Below are 12,845 nucleotides of genomic sequence, written 5' to 3'. Positions count from 1 at the left end.
AGCTTAGGATTCCCGATAGATCTTTCATACGCTTAAGTAATGTTATTTTGTTTGAAAATGGCATATTATTTTATATTTTTTTTTTTGTGACGCAAGAAAGGTGTGACAGAGGGAGAAAAGAAAAAAAAAAGAAAAGAAGATGAGACATCAAAATTGTAATAAATAGATATTAGATAAAATACGTTAATTTAGTATAAATTTCTTGTTCTTTTTATAAGTAAAAAACTGTGAAAATATGACGAAATCCATGAATAAAGTACCCGAACTGCCAACCAACCAGGAGGCATTCAAAATTAGATACTTCCAATCCAGAGAAATGATAACAACGGAGAAGATAAATGTGGTGTTACCCAAGCAGGCAAACAGAAAAAACAGGAAGCTGATGCCCTCACAAGATTTTCTTTTGTAGTTCAGTAATATTTGAGGAATCCTCGAACCTAAATACAACACGGCACTTAAGTAACCGAAAATTTGCGCCATCCAGTTGATTTGCAATTCAGGAACAGGGAGAGGTGGATCCTCCGTTGGAGGTGGCTGTGTGTGGTTCAGACAGTAGGTTACGTACCATGAAATTATGCCCACGAACACTACGCCTGCAACAATACAAATGTCTTTCACCAAATTTCTTGAATTGACTTCACGTAGATTATCATCAGCAACGTCATCGTTGGACGAAGGGGTAGCCATTTCTTCATCAATACGGTTTGGCCGGCCTTGAGGATTCAAAAGGGGCTGCTGTTCGTTGAAAACATCAGTTAGAACATTTTCATTTATTGGATTGGCTGGAGAAAGATGGATAGGGTCCACTGCTGGTTTTTCCTCATTATCGTACCAAAGACATTGGCCGAGCAAAATGATATCTGCTACGGTGTAGTAAGCGGCAAGAATGATCATGGTAGACAATAGATGCTGCATAACTGCACCCATAAGGTTAAAAACGTCACCAGCTAGCCACAGAATCACGAATAAGAGCGACAATCCATCGGACGACTTCCTATAAAAGTTCTCATAAATCTGAGGGACAAACACAATGATCCAGCACGAGATCGAGATGGATCCAGAGATTCCACTCAGAGTCTCTTTACTCAATTCAACCGGTATTAATTGCATGCTTGGTAAGATTCGGCGGGATAGTGGCTCTTTATTTTGTACTAAGTTGCTTCATTGCCAGTGCAATAGCATCGCAAGGATGAGTAAATTACGTAGGGAATTAAAAGAGCGTGTGAAAAAAAAAAATTGCAGGCCGGGTAATAAGAGGAAAGAGTCATTCTAAGGAGCGAAAAACAAAGAAATATCAATTGCAGAGAATAATGGATAAACAACGTCAAAGAAGGAGAGGAAGTGGGAGGCATGTACGCTACTATGGGGCTGTACTTTGGAAGTAATCCTGAGGCAGTAATACTCGTTTATTTCCGCTAAGAAAAAGAAAAGGACGTGAAACAGTGCCGGGCTAGTTTAGGCGGCTAATATCCAAACAATGTTGATGTACGAGAGAAGCAATTGTTCAGGACGAGAGGTACCAGTGGCGTGTATGTGAGAGACAACCACGACGTCCAGTTACAGTTTAAAAATTATTCTAACTACTATTACTAATAATACTACATTGGCGGCTATTTATACGTCTTCTGTCGCTGGTGCAGCCGCCAGGGACGCCGTTTCTGCATCCAGCTTTCTGGGCGGTAAAACAGTTTCAAAGGCGTTCTTCCAGTCATGCCCGTCGAAGTATTTCAACATGAGCTGTACAACATGCGTCGTTGTCAGCACTCTTCTGCCTTCTAGGTTGATGTATTCATCAATGGGCAATCTTCGCGTGGGAATGCCCATTTTTTGGGCCTTGTTTAGGCACAAATCTTTATAACGATTCTTGTCTACAATGCCACCGACAATGTATCGCATCCCCGGTTCCAGCTTCTCTAGTTTTTCGTCCGTATCGGCGGTTAAGTACACTATGTTGTCCTTACCTATGTGCTCATCTCCATACATAATTTTGTCGTCCAATAAAAATTTAAAATGGTTCCATTTTTCATAGTTTGTATTTTTCAGAGTGGTTTCGAATCGTTCCTTTAGTCTTTTATCGAATGGCGCCACTTTGATTTCTGCGAAATGGCTGGCCCTTCTATTGGCGGAATATGCCCTAGTAACCTGGTTGGACAAGCTGACTATCTCCTTATCATTCATCAGTTCGTCAAAGGAACAGTCAAGTATGATCTCGATCCCCGAGTCAATTTGATTTACATTAACTCGAGGCTCTCTGACAAGCTCCTGAGGGACATCTTCTCCCCTATCAATGTACTCTTGAATCTTCGCGCTTCTCTCGTGGCGAAGTCTCTTCTTCTTCACACGACGTTCGGCATTGTATTTCGATTTGTTTTCTTCCCATCTTTGTCTTTTACACATTTTCTTCCACTGCTTTTTGGACATGCCTTCTGGTACTGGTGGTAAAGGTGGTGTTCTATTCACCAATTCTTCGCTTTGATCTGTTATATCATCGGACATGTCGTTCTCCCCACAGACCTGACTCTTAGTTGCTTGTTTGCAAGGTACAAGCTACAGCACTCATCGTGTTTCAAAGACAATGAAAATTTTTCATTGTCACATCACCCACTATTAGCTTAAACGCGATTTTTTTTCTTGGGAAAAAGATGGAAACCTAATTATGTACAATACCTATGTAGTATGACAGAAGCATCTGTATACCTTTCATGGTACATCGTAACATTAATGAGAACATCCAGAAGATAACAAAGAGTCCTTCATAATGTCCAAGATTTTGACCTTGCAACTTCCATGGGTGGAGAAATACCGTCCTAAAGTTTTATCTGATATAGTCGGTAATAAGGAGACCATTGATAGGCTCCAGCAAATCGCTAAAGATGGTAATATGCCCCACATGATCATATCGGGTATGCCAGGTATAGGTAAGACCACCTCGGTTCACTGTCTTGCTCATGAATTGCTAGGCAATTCCTATGCTGATGGTGTGTTGGAATTGAATGCTTCAGACGATAGAGGTATTGATGTCGTCAGAAACCAAATAAAACATTTCGCCCAAAAAAAATTGCATCTGCCCCAGGGAAGACATAAGATCATCATTCTTGATGAAGCGGACTCCATGACAGCGGGTGCTCAGCAAGCATTGAGAAGGACTATGGAGCTGTATTCAAATTCTACAAGGTTTGCGTTTGCTTGTAATCAATCAAACAAAATCATCGAACCGTTGCAAAGTAGATGTGCAATTCTGAGGTATTCTAAACTATCAGATGAAGATGTCTTGAAACGTCTTTTAGAGATTATAAAATTAGAAGATGTGAAATATACTAATGACGGTTTAGAAGCAATCATTTTCACTGCAGAAGGTGACATGAGACAGGCAATAAACAACCTGCAAAGTACAGTTGCGGGGCATGATCTAGTGAACGCAGATAATGTCTTCAGGATTGTTGATTCTCCACACCCTCTAATAGTGAAGAAGATGCTATTGGCCACAAATCTAGACGATTCAATTCAAATCTTGAGAACGGATCTTTGGAAAAAAGGTTATTCCTCAATTGATATTGTTACAACATCCTTTCGTGTTACCAAAAATCTAACGCAAGTTAAAGAATCAGTTAGGTTAGAAATGATTAAAGAAATAGGTCTGACCCACATGAGAATTCTGGAGGGTGTCGGAACGTACTTACAATTAGCTGGTATGTTAGCCAAGATTCATAGACTAAATACTAAGGCCTAATCTATTTATACAAATACTATAACTTTCATATTGAGCGCATCATCCAAATTTTTGTTCTTGTTTTCTTTTCATTGTCATGTGTGTCATATGTCTTTTTTTTTGTATCATTAAAGCTTAAAAGTTGATGATCAAAACTTATAGCTCACAACAAGAACCTACATTGTCATGAAAAAAAATATCCAAATATAAGGAAGGCGCAACAAGTTCGTGCATTGAAGACAAATGGATAAGCTAACACCGTCGCAATGGAAAGTAGTAAACAAGCCGTATGAACCAGCATCTACGTTAAAAGTCACTGCGGGCCCAGGCTCAGGAAAAACACTAACGTTACTATATAAAGTATTACATTTAGTCACTGTGGAGAATATTAAGCCCGACGAAATACTGATATTTTCGCTAACAAACAAAGCAGTCGATAATATCATAGAGAATTTGTTATCCGTGTTTGAATACTCACATACAAGCAGGGAAATAGTGAGTCAGATTGGATGTTATACCATCCATGGATTAGCAAATAGAATCGTTGTGGAGAATGAAGGAATGGTAAACATCATAGAGGAAATAGGCTGGAGGGGACTGATGAAGTTGTTGCCGCCGTCCAAGAGAACTCCGCACTATTTTAAATCGTATAAAGAACTAGAAAAGGTTATCAAGGATTACAAGCTAAATGGCAATAGGAGCAGCAATATTGTGGCAAGGGATGCTAACTCCGTTATTGAGAAATTGGTTGAATTAATGGATAACTGTAAAGTGATGACTAATGATGATTTGATTATTCGTGCAAAAAAATATCTAGAGCTCGATTGTTCTCATGCAGATGCCTCATCCTCTTTCACTCAGGATCTCCAAAAAAAATATAAGGTTGTTCTTATCGATGAATTTCAGGATCTTTATCCAAGCTTATCACCTTTGATTACCACAATTTGCAAAGGGAAACAGCTTATCATGTTTGGAGATACGAATCAAAGTATTTACGAGTTCTTGGGATGTAACAGGCAGATCATGTTGCAACTAGACAATCTACATCCAAGATTCTCTACCACTACTTTGAAGCTGTTTGATAATTTTAGATCTACTCCTGAAATCATCTCTTTAGCGTCAAAAGTTATTAATCTTCCGCCAACAGAGAAACCGGTCCTTGATGATACTGACGAAACACCACCAGAACTGGTTCGCAAGCTACCATGTGGTGTTTCACCTCAATTAGTGTCATTTGATGACTTAGTTGCAGAATCTGAATTTATAATTGATAAAATTACTCAATTAGTTTGCTCCTCGGCAAAATTTTCAGATATTGCTATTTTATCAAGAACAAATTCACATTTGACAAAATTAGCCAGTGTCTTGAAGAAATACGGTATTCCTTTTCAAAAATTGAAGAGTCAGCCCGATTGGATGGACGACCTACGAATCCAGTTTCTCTTAGATATCTTGAAAGTGTGTTCTCTAGCGTCCGACGAGAAGCATAGCCACGGGTTCAACACGAGTGACAAATGGCAAAGTGATTTCAGCCTACTAGTCACAATGAGTGCTATCAAGGGGGTTGGTGATGCTTCAATACAAGCTTTATATAAGGCTTGCGGCTTGAAGAATCTATCGATTTGGAAATACATAACCATGGTTCCCAATTTCGAATGGCCACTGGGTTTCTCCATTAAGAAGAAAATTGAAAATTATACATCTAATTTATACGAAATGATCGAAAGTGACCAAATTCACCAATTGGAGGATCCTTTGGAACTTATAGAAAAGATTTCTGAAATAATAAATAACTTGAACCTAAATCCCATGTATTTCCAATCAATGAGCGACTCCCAGTCATCATCAGAATTTAAATCACATTTGCAAGAAATGGCTCAAGTGATGAAAGTGTCAAAGTTGAATAAACCACCAAGTATTTCCTTTGTTAAATGGTTTTTAGAGACATATTTCGATCAAACAATGACTTTCCATCAAGCTAAACAGACATTGCAAACCGCCGGCCCGGGAACTATAAAGCTATCAACGATTCATTCTGCCAAAGGGTTAGAGTTTCCTATAGTATTTCTGACAAATGGGAGCGTGTCCAATTTCCCCATGGACACAAATTCCCTTTACGTCGGTATGACTAGGGCAAGAAATTTGTTGTATATGTGCAACATGAAGCATCAGAGTCTAGTCACTAAACCACCGTCTTATTCAAAATCTATAATGTCTAACGAATTCTTTTGGGACTACTACAGGAGGGACTTGAATCGATCTGCCTCAGGCGCTAAGATGACGCACGATTACAGTATACGTCGATACAATCAATTGCGCACAAACTTTGGATTTTATAGAGCATATTCTTCAATAAACAGATGTAAAAGCGTCTTCAGACGTATATAAAAGACTTTTTACCTACTTTTACGTGTATTACAATCCTTATACATATTAGGAAGTCGTTAAAAGTATTCAAGCCCTTTTTTCTTTCATTTTCTTTGTTCAAAAAGAGGGATGTCAAAATAAGCCATATCTGTGCAAAGTCAAAGAGAGGGAACAGGAAGTAAGACAGCATTCTAGGATTTATTATGTTGCTGAGGTCTGGACTATTAAGGCCCGTTCGTGTTTGGAAGAATCTGGGTCTTTGTTCGAGGATTACAGTCGGGGCCCAAACAAGGCATAAGAGCACAGATGCATCAGAAGATGAAGTGAAGCATTTCCGGGAGCTGGCCCCCACGTGGTGGGACACCAACGGATCGCAGAGAATTTTACACAAAATGAATCTTGCCAGATTGGATTTTGTACAAAGAACGATAAGAAACCAGGTCAAAATTCAGGATCCTGAGATATTTGTCCCTGCATTCAACTACAAAGAGTTTTTACCCGAGTATGTGTGTGATAATATTCAACGTGAGATACAAGAGAGTATAGAGAGCAGTCTGGATGAAAGACCGGGAATGAGCGTCCTGGACGTTGGATGTGGTGGCGGCATCTTGAGCGAATCACTAGCGAGACTCAAATGGGTGAAAAGTGTTCAAGGAATTGATTTGACTCATGAGTGTATTATGGTTGCAAAAGAGCATTCCAAGAAAGACCCTATGCTCGAGAGGAAGCTCAGTTATGAATGCAAGGCATTAGAAGATGTCACTGGACAATTCAATATTATTACTTGTATGGAAATGCTTGAGCACGTGGACGTACCCAGTGAAATTTTAAGGCACTGTTGGACGAGGTTGAGTCCCGACAACGGGGTACTCTTCTTAAGCACCATCAACAGAGATCTTATCTCGTGGTTCACTACCATTTACATGGGGGAGAACGTCTTAAAGGTTGTTCCAAAGGGAACACACCATTTGAGCAAATACATCAATTCGAAAGAAATTATTGCCTGGTTCAATGATAACTACAGTGGCCAATTCCGATTACTAGACCTAAAGGGAACCATGTACCTTCCATTGCGAGGGTGGGTCGAACACGACTGCTCGGATGTCGGTAATTACTTCATGGCTATACAAAGACTAGAATGAAAACATAGGTCAACGTAAGGCGTTTTTGCTGTAAATATTTTCTTAGATATAGAAACTTTTTTTAAGTAAATCATAAGACGAGAACAATAGTATGACTCATGAGTTTATCCAGTATCTCACCCATTTACAGGTGTTCAGGATATTATTTTACTTCCGTAATACATCCTTACCGTTTATAATTGAAAAAAAAAAAGATTAAAAACGCTGAAAATTTTTTCCATTCATTTAGGTTTTTGAAATAAAAGCAATAAGGAAATAAGGTACAGCGTCAGGTATAAGTTAAGGATGAGCAACGACGAGAGTGTGGAGAAAATCACCCAACAAGTATCCGAACTAAAAACCGCCGACGTTAAAGAACAAGTTGTCACACCTTGGGATGTGGAAGGTGGTGTTGATGAACAAGGTAGAGCTCAAAATATCGATTACGATAAGCTGATCAAACAGTTCGGTACCAAACCAGTTAATGAAGAGACGTTGAAAAGATTTCAACAGGTGACTGGCCGTGAACCACACCATTTTATGCGAAAGGGTTTATTTTTCAGTGAGCGTGATTTCACCAAAATTCTAGATCTTTACGAGCAGGGAAAGCCCTTTTTCCTGTACACTGGTAGAGGTCCCTCGAGTGATTCCATGCACCTGGGTCATATGATCCCATTCGTGTTCACGAAGTGGTTACAAGAGGTGTTCGACGTACCATTAGTCATTGAGTTGACTGATGACGAAAAGTTTTTATTCAAACACAAGCTAACGATCAACGACGTCAAGAATTTTGCCCGGGAAAATGCCAAGGATATAATTGCCGTTGGGTTTGATCCAAAGAACACTTTTATCTTCTCTGATTTACAATATATGGGTGGTGCGTTTTACGAAACTGTCGTCAGAGTCTCCAGACAAATTACAGGATCTACTGCAAAGGCCGTTTTCGGATTCAACGACTCCGATTGTATTGGTAAGTTCCATTTCGCATCCATCCAAATTGCTACCGCATTCCCAAGCTCATTTCCTGATGTTTTAGGTTTGCCTGATAAGACACCATGTTTGATTCCATGTGCCATTGACCAAGATCCATACTTCAGGGTCTGTAGGGACGTAGCAGATAAATTAAAATACTCTAAGCCCGCATTACTGCATTCCAGGTTTTTTCCAGCTTTGCAAGGTTCCACCACCAAGATGTCAGCCTCTGATGACACCACTGCCATTTTCATGACCGATACACCAAAGCAAATCCAAAAGAAAATCAATAAGTACGCATTCAGCGGTGGTCAAGTATCCGCCGATCTACATAGAGAATTGGGTGGTAACCCCGATGTCGACGTTGCATACCAATACTTGTCATTTTTCAAAGACGACGATGCTTTCCTAAAAGAATGTTATGACAAATATACAGCCGGTGAACTGTTGTCCGGTGAAATGAAGAAGCTATGTATTGAAACTCTTCAAGTATTTGTCAAGGCTTTCCAAGAACGTAGAGCCCAAGTAGACGAAGAGACTTTGAACAAATTCATGGTACCACACAAGTTGGTCTGGGGCGAAAAAGAAAGACTAGTGGCACCCAAACCAAAGGCAAAGCAAGAAAAGAAGAAATAAGCGTTACGCCCAGTCTGCCCTGTTATATACAGTGATATAGAACCTGAAGATGTAGTCTAATATAAAAAAAATAGAGCAATCAAGATATTAGCTTTGCAATGGCCTCTAATCCCATCATTTTTGTGACTGGGTAAAAAATTAATCGTGATTTTTTTTTTTTTTTTTTTAGATGAGAAAATTTTTTCACGACATATAAAAGAGGGCCATCTTTTACCACTGCAACTGTTTCAACAGATTCATTTCAGTATCGGGAAGTAAGTAAGCTCGCATACCAGCACTGGCAGGGTGGAATTTTTAGCTCAGGTGAGCAGACCATGAACTGCACTGTGCTTATATTGCGTGATGTATCTTGTTATATGGTGTTGTATACTTTTATGATGATATCCTTTACGAACTTTTAGACGTTAGACTTCTGAAGGAGATTAGACCCTCCTATGGAAGAGAAACTCGTTTAACTTATCTGAATATGTATATGTATATGCGCGCCCTTGATATTTCTGAATATCCTCATATCTTCTTTCGTATTTCTCAAGTATTGCATATTGTAAATTTTTCATTTGGAAGTTTACAGATGTGGCAAAAAGGCTTGAAACAACAAAGGAAAAGTGAGAAGCAGTAGGAGCAATTACTTTGTATAAGATTGAAAGTGTTCCAGCAAGCGGCGCAAAGACCAGTTATACGTAACTTCAACACAACTTGTCGAATCCTCACAATGGGGTTTAGAAAAATCGTATCGTTTCAACCAGATTATGTTCCACAATACCATATAACTAAGTACATCTCGGAACGGACCAAATTGCAACTGGTACACATAAATCACAAGACCTCCACATTGGTTCACGGATATTTTGCTGTCCCTACAGAATGCCCAAATGACTCGGGCGCTCCACATACTTTGGAGCACTTGATCTTCATGGGCTCTAAATCTTATCCATATAAAGGTTTATTGGATACAGCTGGAAATTTGTCTATGTCCATTACCAACGCCTGGACTGATACTGATCAAACCGTCTATACCCTGGCCAGTGCTGGCTGGAAGGGCTTTTCTAAATTGCTACCTACTTATCTAGATCATATTTTACATCCAACTTTAACTGATGAGGCTTGCTTAACTGAGGTATACCATATCGATCCGGAAAATTTGAGTGATAAAGGTGTGGTTTTTAGTGAGATGGAAGCCATCGAAACCCAAAGTTGGTATGTTTCAGCTTTAGAAAAGCAACGTTTAATGTTCCCTGAAGGAAGTGGTTATCGGTCAGAAACTGGTGGCTTAACCAAAAATTTGAGAACCTTAACCAATGAAGAAATCAGGAAATTTCATGAATCTTTGTATTCTTCTGATAATCTTTGTATCATTGTTTGTGGTAACGTTCCAACAGATGAACTACTGACTGTCATGGAAAAATGGGACGATACATTGCCGGAAATTCCATCTGATGTTCCAAAGAAAAGGCCATTCTTGGATACCAAGCTATCACATATACCGCAATTCAGAGATAAAGTAACCGAATCCACTGTGGAATTCCCTGAACTTGATGAAAGCCAAAGCGATTTATTTTTTTCTTGGATTGGTATGCCCTATACTGATTTCCGTAGTGATTTAGCAGTTTCTGTACTGTTAGATTATTTTACTGAGTCAGCATTAGCTATTTTTACCAGGGAGCTCGTTGAAATTGACGACCCCATGGCGAATTCTACTGAATATTGGACGGATGATTTTATGAGAACCATAATCAACTTGCGCATTCAAGGTGTTCCCTCAGAAAAGGTAATTGTAACGAAGAATAAGGTATTAGAGATTTTGAAGAACCATAAAATTGATTTACCAAGAGTAAAACAAGTGGTCGAAAACACCAAATGGGAATACTTACTAAATAATGAAAAAAATGGTGAGAGCGCTTTGTCTACCGCTGTAATCACCGATTACATTTACGGTCATGAAGACGGTTCTTCATTGGTTTCCTCCCTTGAGAATTTAAGTGATTTTGACTCTTTATCACAATGGCCCCAGCAAAAATGGGAATCATTATTGAAAAAAATATTTGTGGACAATAAGCCGATTATTGTCACGGCTAAACCGAGTGCCCAAATGTATGAGCGTATAGAAACAGAAAGATTGAATTTGATCAAGCAAAGGGAAGTTGAATTCGATGAAAATAGGAGGCTGGAGTTGTTAACCAAGTTAAATGATGCAAAAAACATTAATGATAAACCCATTCCGAAGTCTTTGTTACAAAAATTTGAAATCCACAATCCCTCAAAAAGTGTTCAGTTTGTCAATACGAAGAGTATTGCAATTGTTAATTCATATAAGAATAACGATCTCAATGACCCGATGACCAAAGAAATCCTAGAAAAGAGGCCAAACAACTTTCCTTTTTTCATTCATCTAAATCATTTCCCATCCCAGTTTATAGAGCTGCATTGTTTGGTCAATTCTACCTCCATAAAAGATACTTCGCTGTTACCATACTATAATTTATTTGATGAGTTATTTTCTATGCCAATGAAGATATTTGATCAAGAGAACAATGTTGAAACAATACTTTCATATGAAGAAGTTGTTGCCAAGTTGAAATCAGAGACTGTTGACGCACAAATTAGTCAAGGTTTGCAAGGTTCCTGTCCCGATTTGATTGATTTTAGAATCCAATGTAAAGCTGGCGGTTACTCTCAATCTGTGCAATGGATCAAGCATTGCTTATTCGATATTGTTTTCGATGAAAAGCGCGTTCGTATCCTCCTAGAGAATTATCTGAATTCTATTGTTGAATGGAAAAGAGAAGGTAGCGTTATGCTGGATTCCCTAACTAATAGAAACCTGTATTCAGCAAGATCGCTGAAAAAATCCACTGATCCATTGTTTGTTGAAACGAAATTGCAAGAAATCTTGGAAGAGATTGAGAATGGAAATTTTGAGAAAGAAATCCTACCAAGAATAGAAATAATGAGAAGGCAATTAAGGTCGAATTTCAACAAGTTTCACATTTTGGTCCTCGGTGATATTTCAAAGATCACTGATATTTATGAGCCATGGAATCCCTTGATTAAGTCCTTGAATATTGAGCATCCCGTTGAAAAGGTTAAAATCCCACCAGCTCCCAGAGCCTTGAGTTCCATTTCGTCAATCTGTGAGAGGCCTAGTGAAAGGGCGTTCATAATAACGACTCCTGCCTCAGAATCTGCTTATATGAATCTAATAACATCTATTCCGTTTAATCTGGACTACCACGACCCCGAATACGCAATTGTTTCATTGGCTTCTGAATACTTACAGTGCGTTGAAGGCCCGTTTTGGAAGGGAATTCGCGGTGCCGGATTGGCTTATGGTGCCGGTATGTTAAAATTATGTGAAATAAATTCTTGGGGATTCAACATTTACCGCGGTGCTGATGTTATCAAATGCTACGAAGCTGGCAAACAGATTGTTCAGGATTATGCCTCTGGTGCCTTGAAGTTTGATGAGCAGTTAATTCAGGGTGCTATTAGTAGTATTATTAATAGAATGGCCACTATTGAATGCGGATATTTTGAAACGGCTTTGTCTAGATATACCGATGAATTTTGTTTACAAAGAGGGAATGATTTTAATGAATTGTATTTGGAAAGGTTACAAAATGTTAGTGAAAAGGATTTACAAAATGTCATGCAGAAATATTTTGTTAATATGTTTAATCCTGCAAAGAGTGTTGCATTTGTGGCCTGTCATCCAGGTAAATTAGAATCTGTTCAAGCATTCCTTGAAACTCAAGGTTTCACCGTCGAAATAGAAGAACTAGAAGACGATGAAGAAGAAGAAGTTGAAAGTGACAAAGATAAAAATTCGTAAGTATAGGGAGCGGCCTTTGTAAGTACAGAAGTAGTGTACGTTAAAAAAAAGCACATTAATAATATAAAATGATATATATTTCTATGTTTTCTTAAAGTTCAGCATTCCTTCCGTTCTGATATACTTCCACTTGATAATTGGAAGATTTTGCGTAAAAAAATAATCCTTTATATATAATTTTAGCGTATATATGTGCCCTGGTAAAAAAATA

At 38.7% G+C, this 12,845-nt stretch overlaps 7 protein-coding genes across 7 annotated transcripts; 5 read left to right on the top strand and 2 right to left on the bottom strand.

Moving 5' to 3' along the window:
- Nucleotides 1-183: 183 nt before the first annotated feature.
- On the bottom strand, nt 184-1,110 carry YPQ1 (cationic amino acid transporter; the record flags this gene model as incomplete). The annotated part of the gene is made up of 1 exon (XM_056231084.1): nt 184-1,110. One exon carries the CDS (start codon nt 1,108-1,110, stop codon nt 184-186), a length of 927 nt encoding a protein of 308 aa, XP_056084938.1.
- Nucleotides 1,111-1,614: 504 nt separating this feature from the next.
- On the bottom strand, nt 1,615-2,496 carry TRM10 (tRNA (guanine(9)-N(1))-methyltransferase; the record flags this gene model as incomplete). Its single annotated transcript, XM_056231083.1, has 1 exon — nt 1,615-2,496. The coding sequence occupies one exon, from the start codon at nt 2,494-2,496 to the stop codon at nt 1,615-1,617; it is 882 nt and encodes a 293-aa protein (XP_056084937.1).
- A 262-nt stretch (nt 2,497-2,758) lies between these two features.
- Nucleotides 2,759-3,730, top strand: RFC4 (replication factor C subunit 4; the record flags this gene model as incomplete). Its single annotated transcript, XM_056231082.1, has 1 exon — nt 2,759-3,730. The coding sequence occupies one exon, from the start codon at nt 2,759-2,761 to the stop codon at nt 3,728-3,730; it is 972 nt and encodes a 323-aa protein (XP_056084936.1).
- A 222-nt stretch (nt 3,731-3,952) lies between these two features.
- On the top strand, nt 3,953-6,097 carry HMI1 (ATP-dependent 3'-5' DNA helicase; the record flags this gene model as incomplete). Its single annotated transcript, XM_056231080.1, has 1 exon — nt 3,953-6,097. The coding sequence occupies one exon, from the start codon at nt 3,953-3,955 to the stop codon at nt 6,095-6,097; it is 2,145 nt and encodes a 714-aa protein (XP_056084935.1).
- A 182-nt stretch (nt 6,098-6,279) lies between these two features.
- COQ3 (hexaprenyldihydroxybenzoate methyltransferase) lies at nt 6,280-7,218 on the top strand (the record flags this gene model as incomplete). The annotated part of the gene is made up of 1 exon (XM_056231079.1): nt 6,280-7,218. One exon carries the CDS (start codon nt 6,280-6,282, stop codon nt 7,216-7,218), a length of 939 nt encoding a protein of 312 aa, XP_056084934.1.
- Nucleotides 7,219-7,503: 285 nt separating this feature from the next.
- On the top strand, nt 7,504-8,805 carry WRS1 (tryptophan--tRNA ligase WRS1; the record flags this gene model as incomplete). Its single annotated transcript, XM_056231078.1, has 1 exon — nt 7,504-8,805. One exon carries the CDS (start codon nt 7,504-7,506, stop codon nt 8,803-8,805), a length of 1,302 nt encoding a protein of 433 aa, XP_056084933.1.
- Nucleotides 8,806-9,517: 712 nt separating this feature from the next.
- On the top strand, nt 9,518-12,634 carry SDD3 (Sdd3p; the record flags this gene model as incomplete). Its single annotated transcript, XM_056231077.1, has 1 exon — nt 9,518-12,634. One exon carries the CDS (start codon nt 9,518-9,520, stop codon nt 12,632-12,634), a length of 3,117 nt encoding a protein of 1,038 aa, XP_056084932.1.
- Nucleotides 12,635-12,845: the final 211 nt, after the last annotated feature.

This window comes from Saccharomyces kudriavzevii (assembly GCF_947243775.1).
Source record: "Saccharomyces kudriavzevii IFO 1802 strain IFO1802 genome assembly, chromosome: 15".
NCBI lineage: Eukaryota > Fungi > Ascomycota > Saccharomycetes > Saccharomycetales > Saccharomycetaceae > Saccharomyces > Saccharomyces kudriavzevii.
Note: the sequence above shows the minus strand (reverse complement) of the source record. Positions and strands in the feature narration are given on the sequence as shown.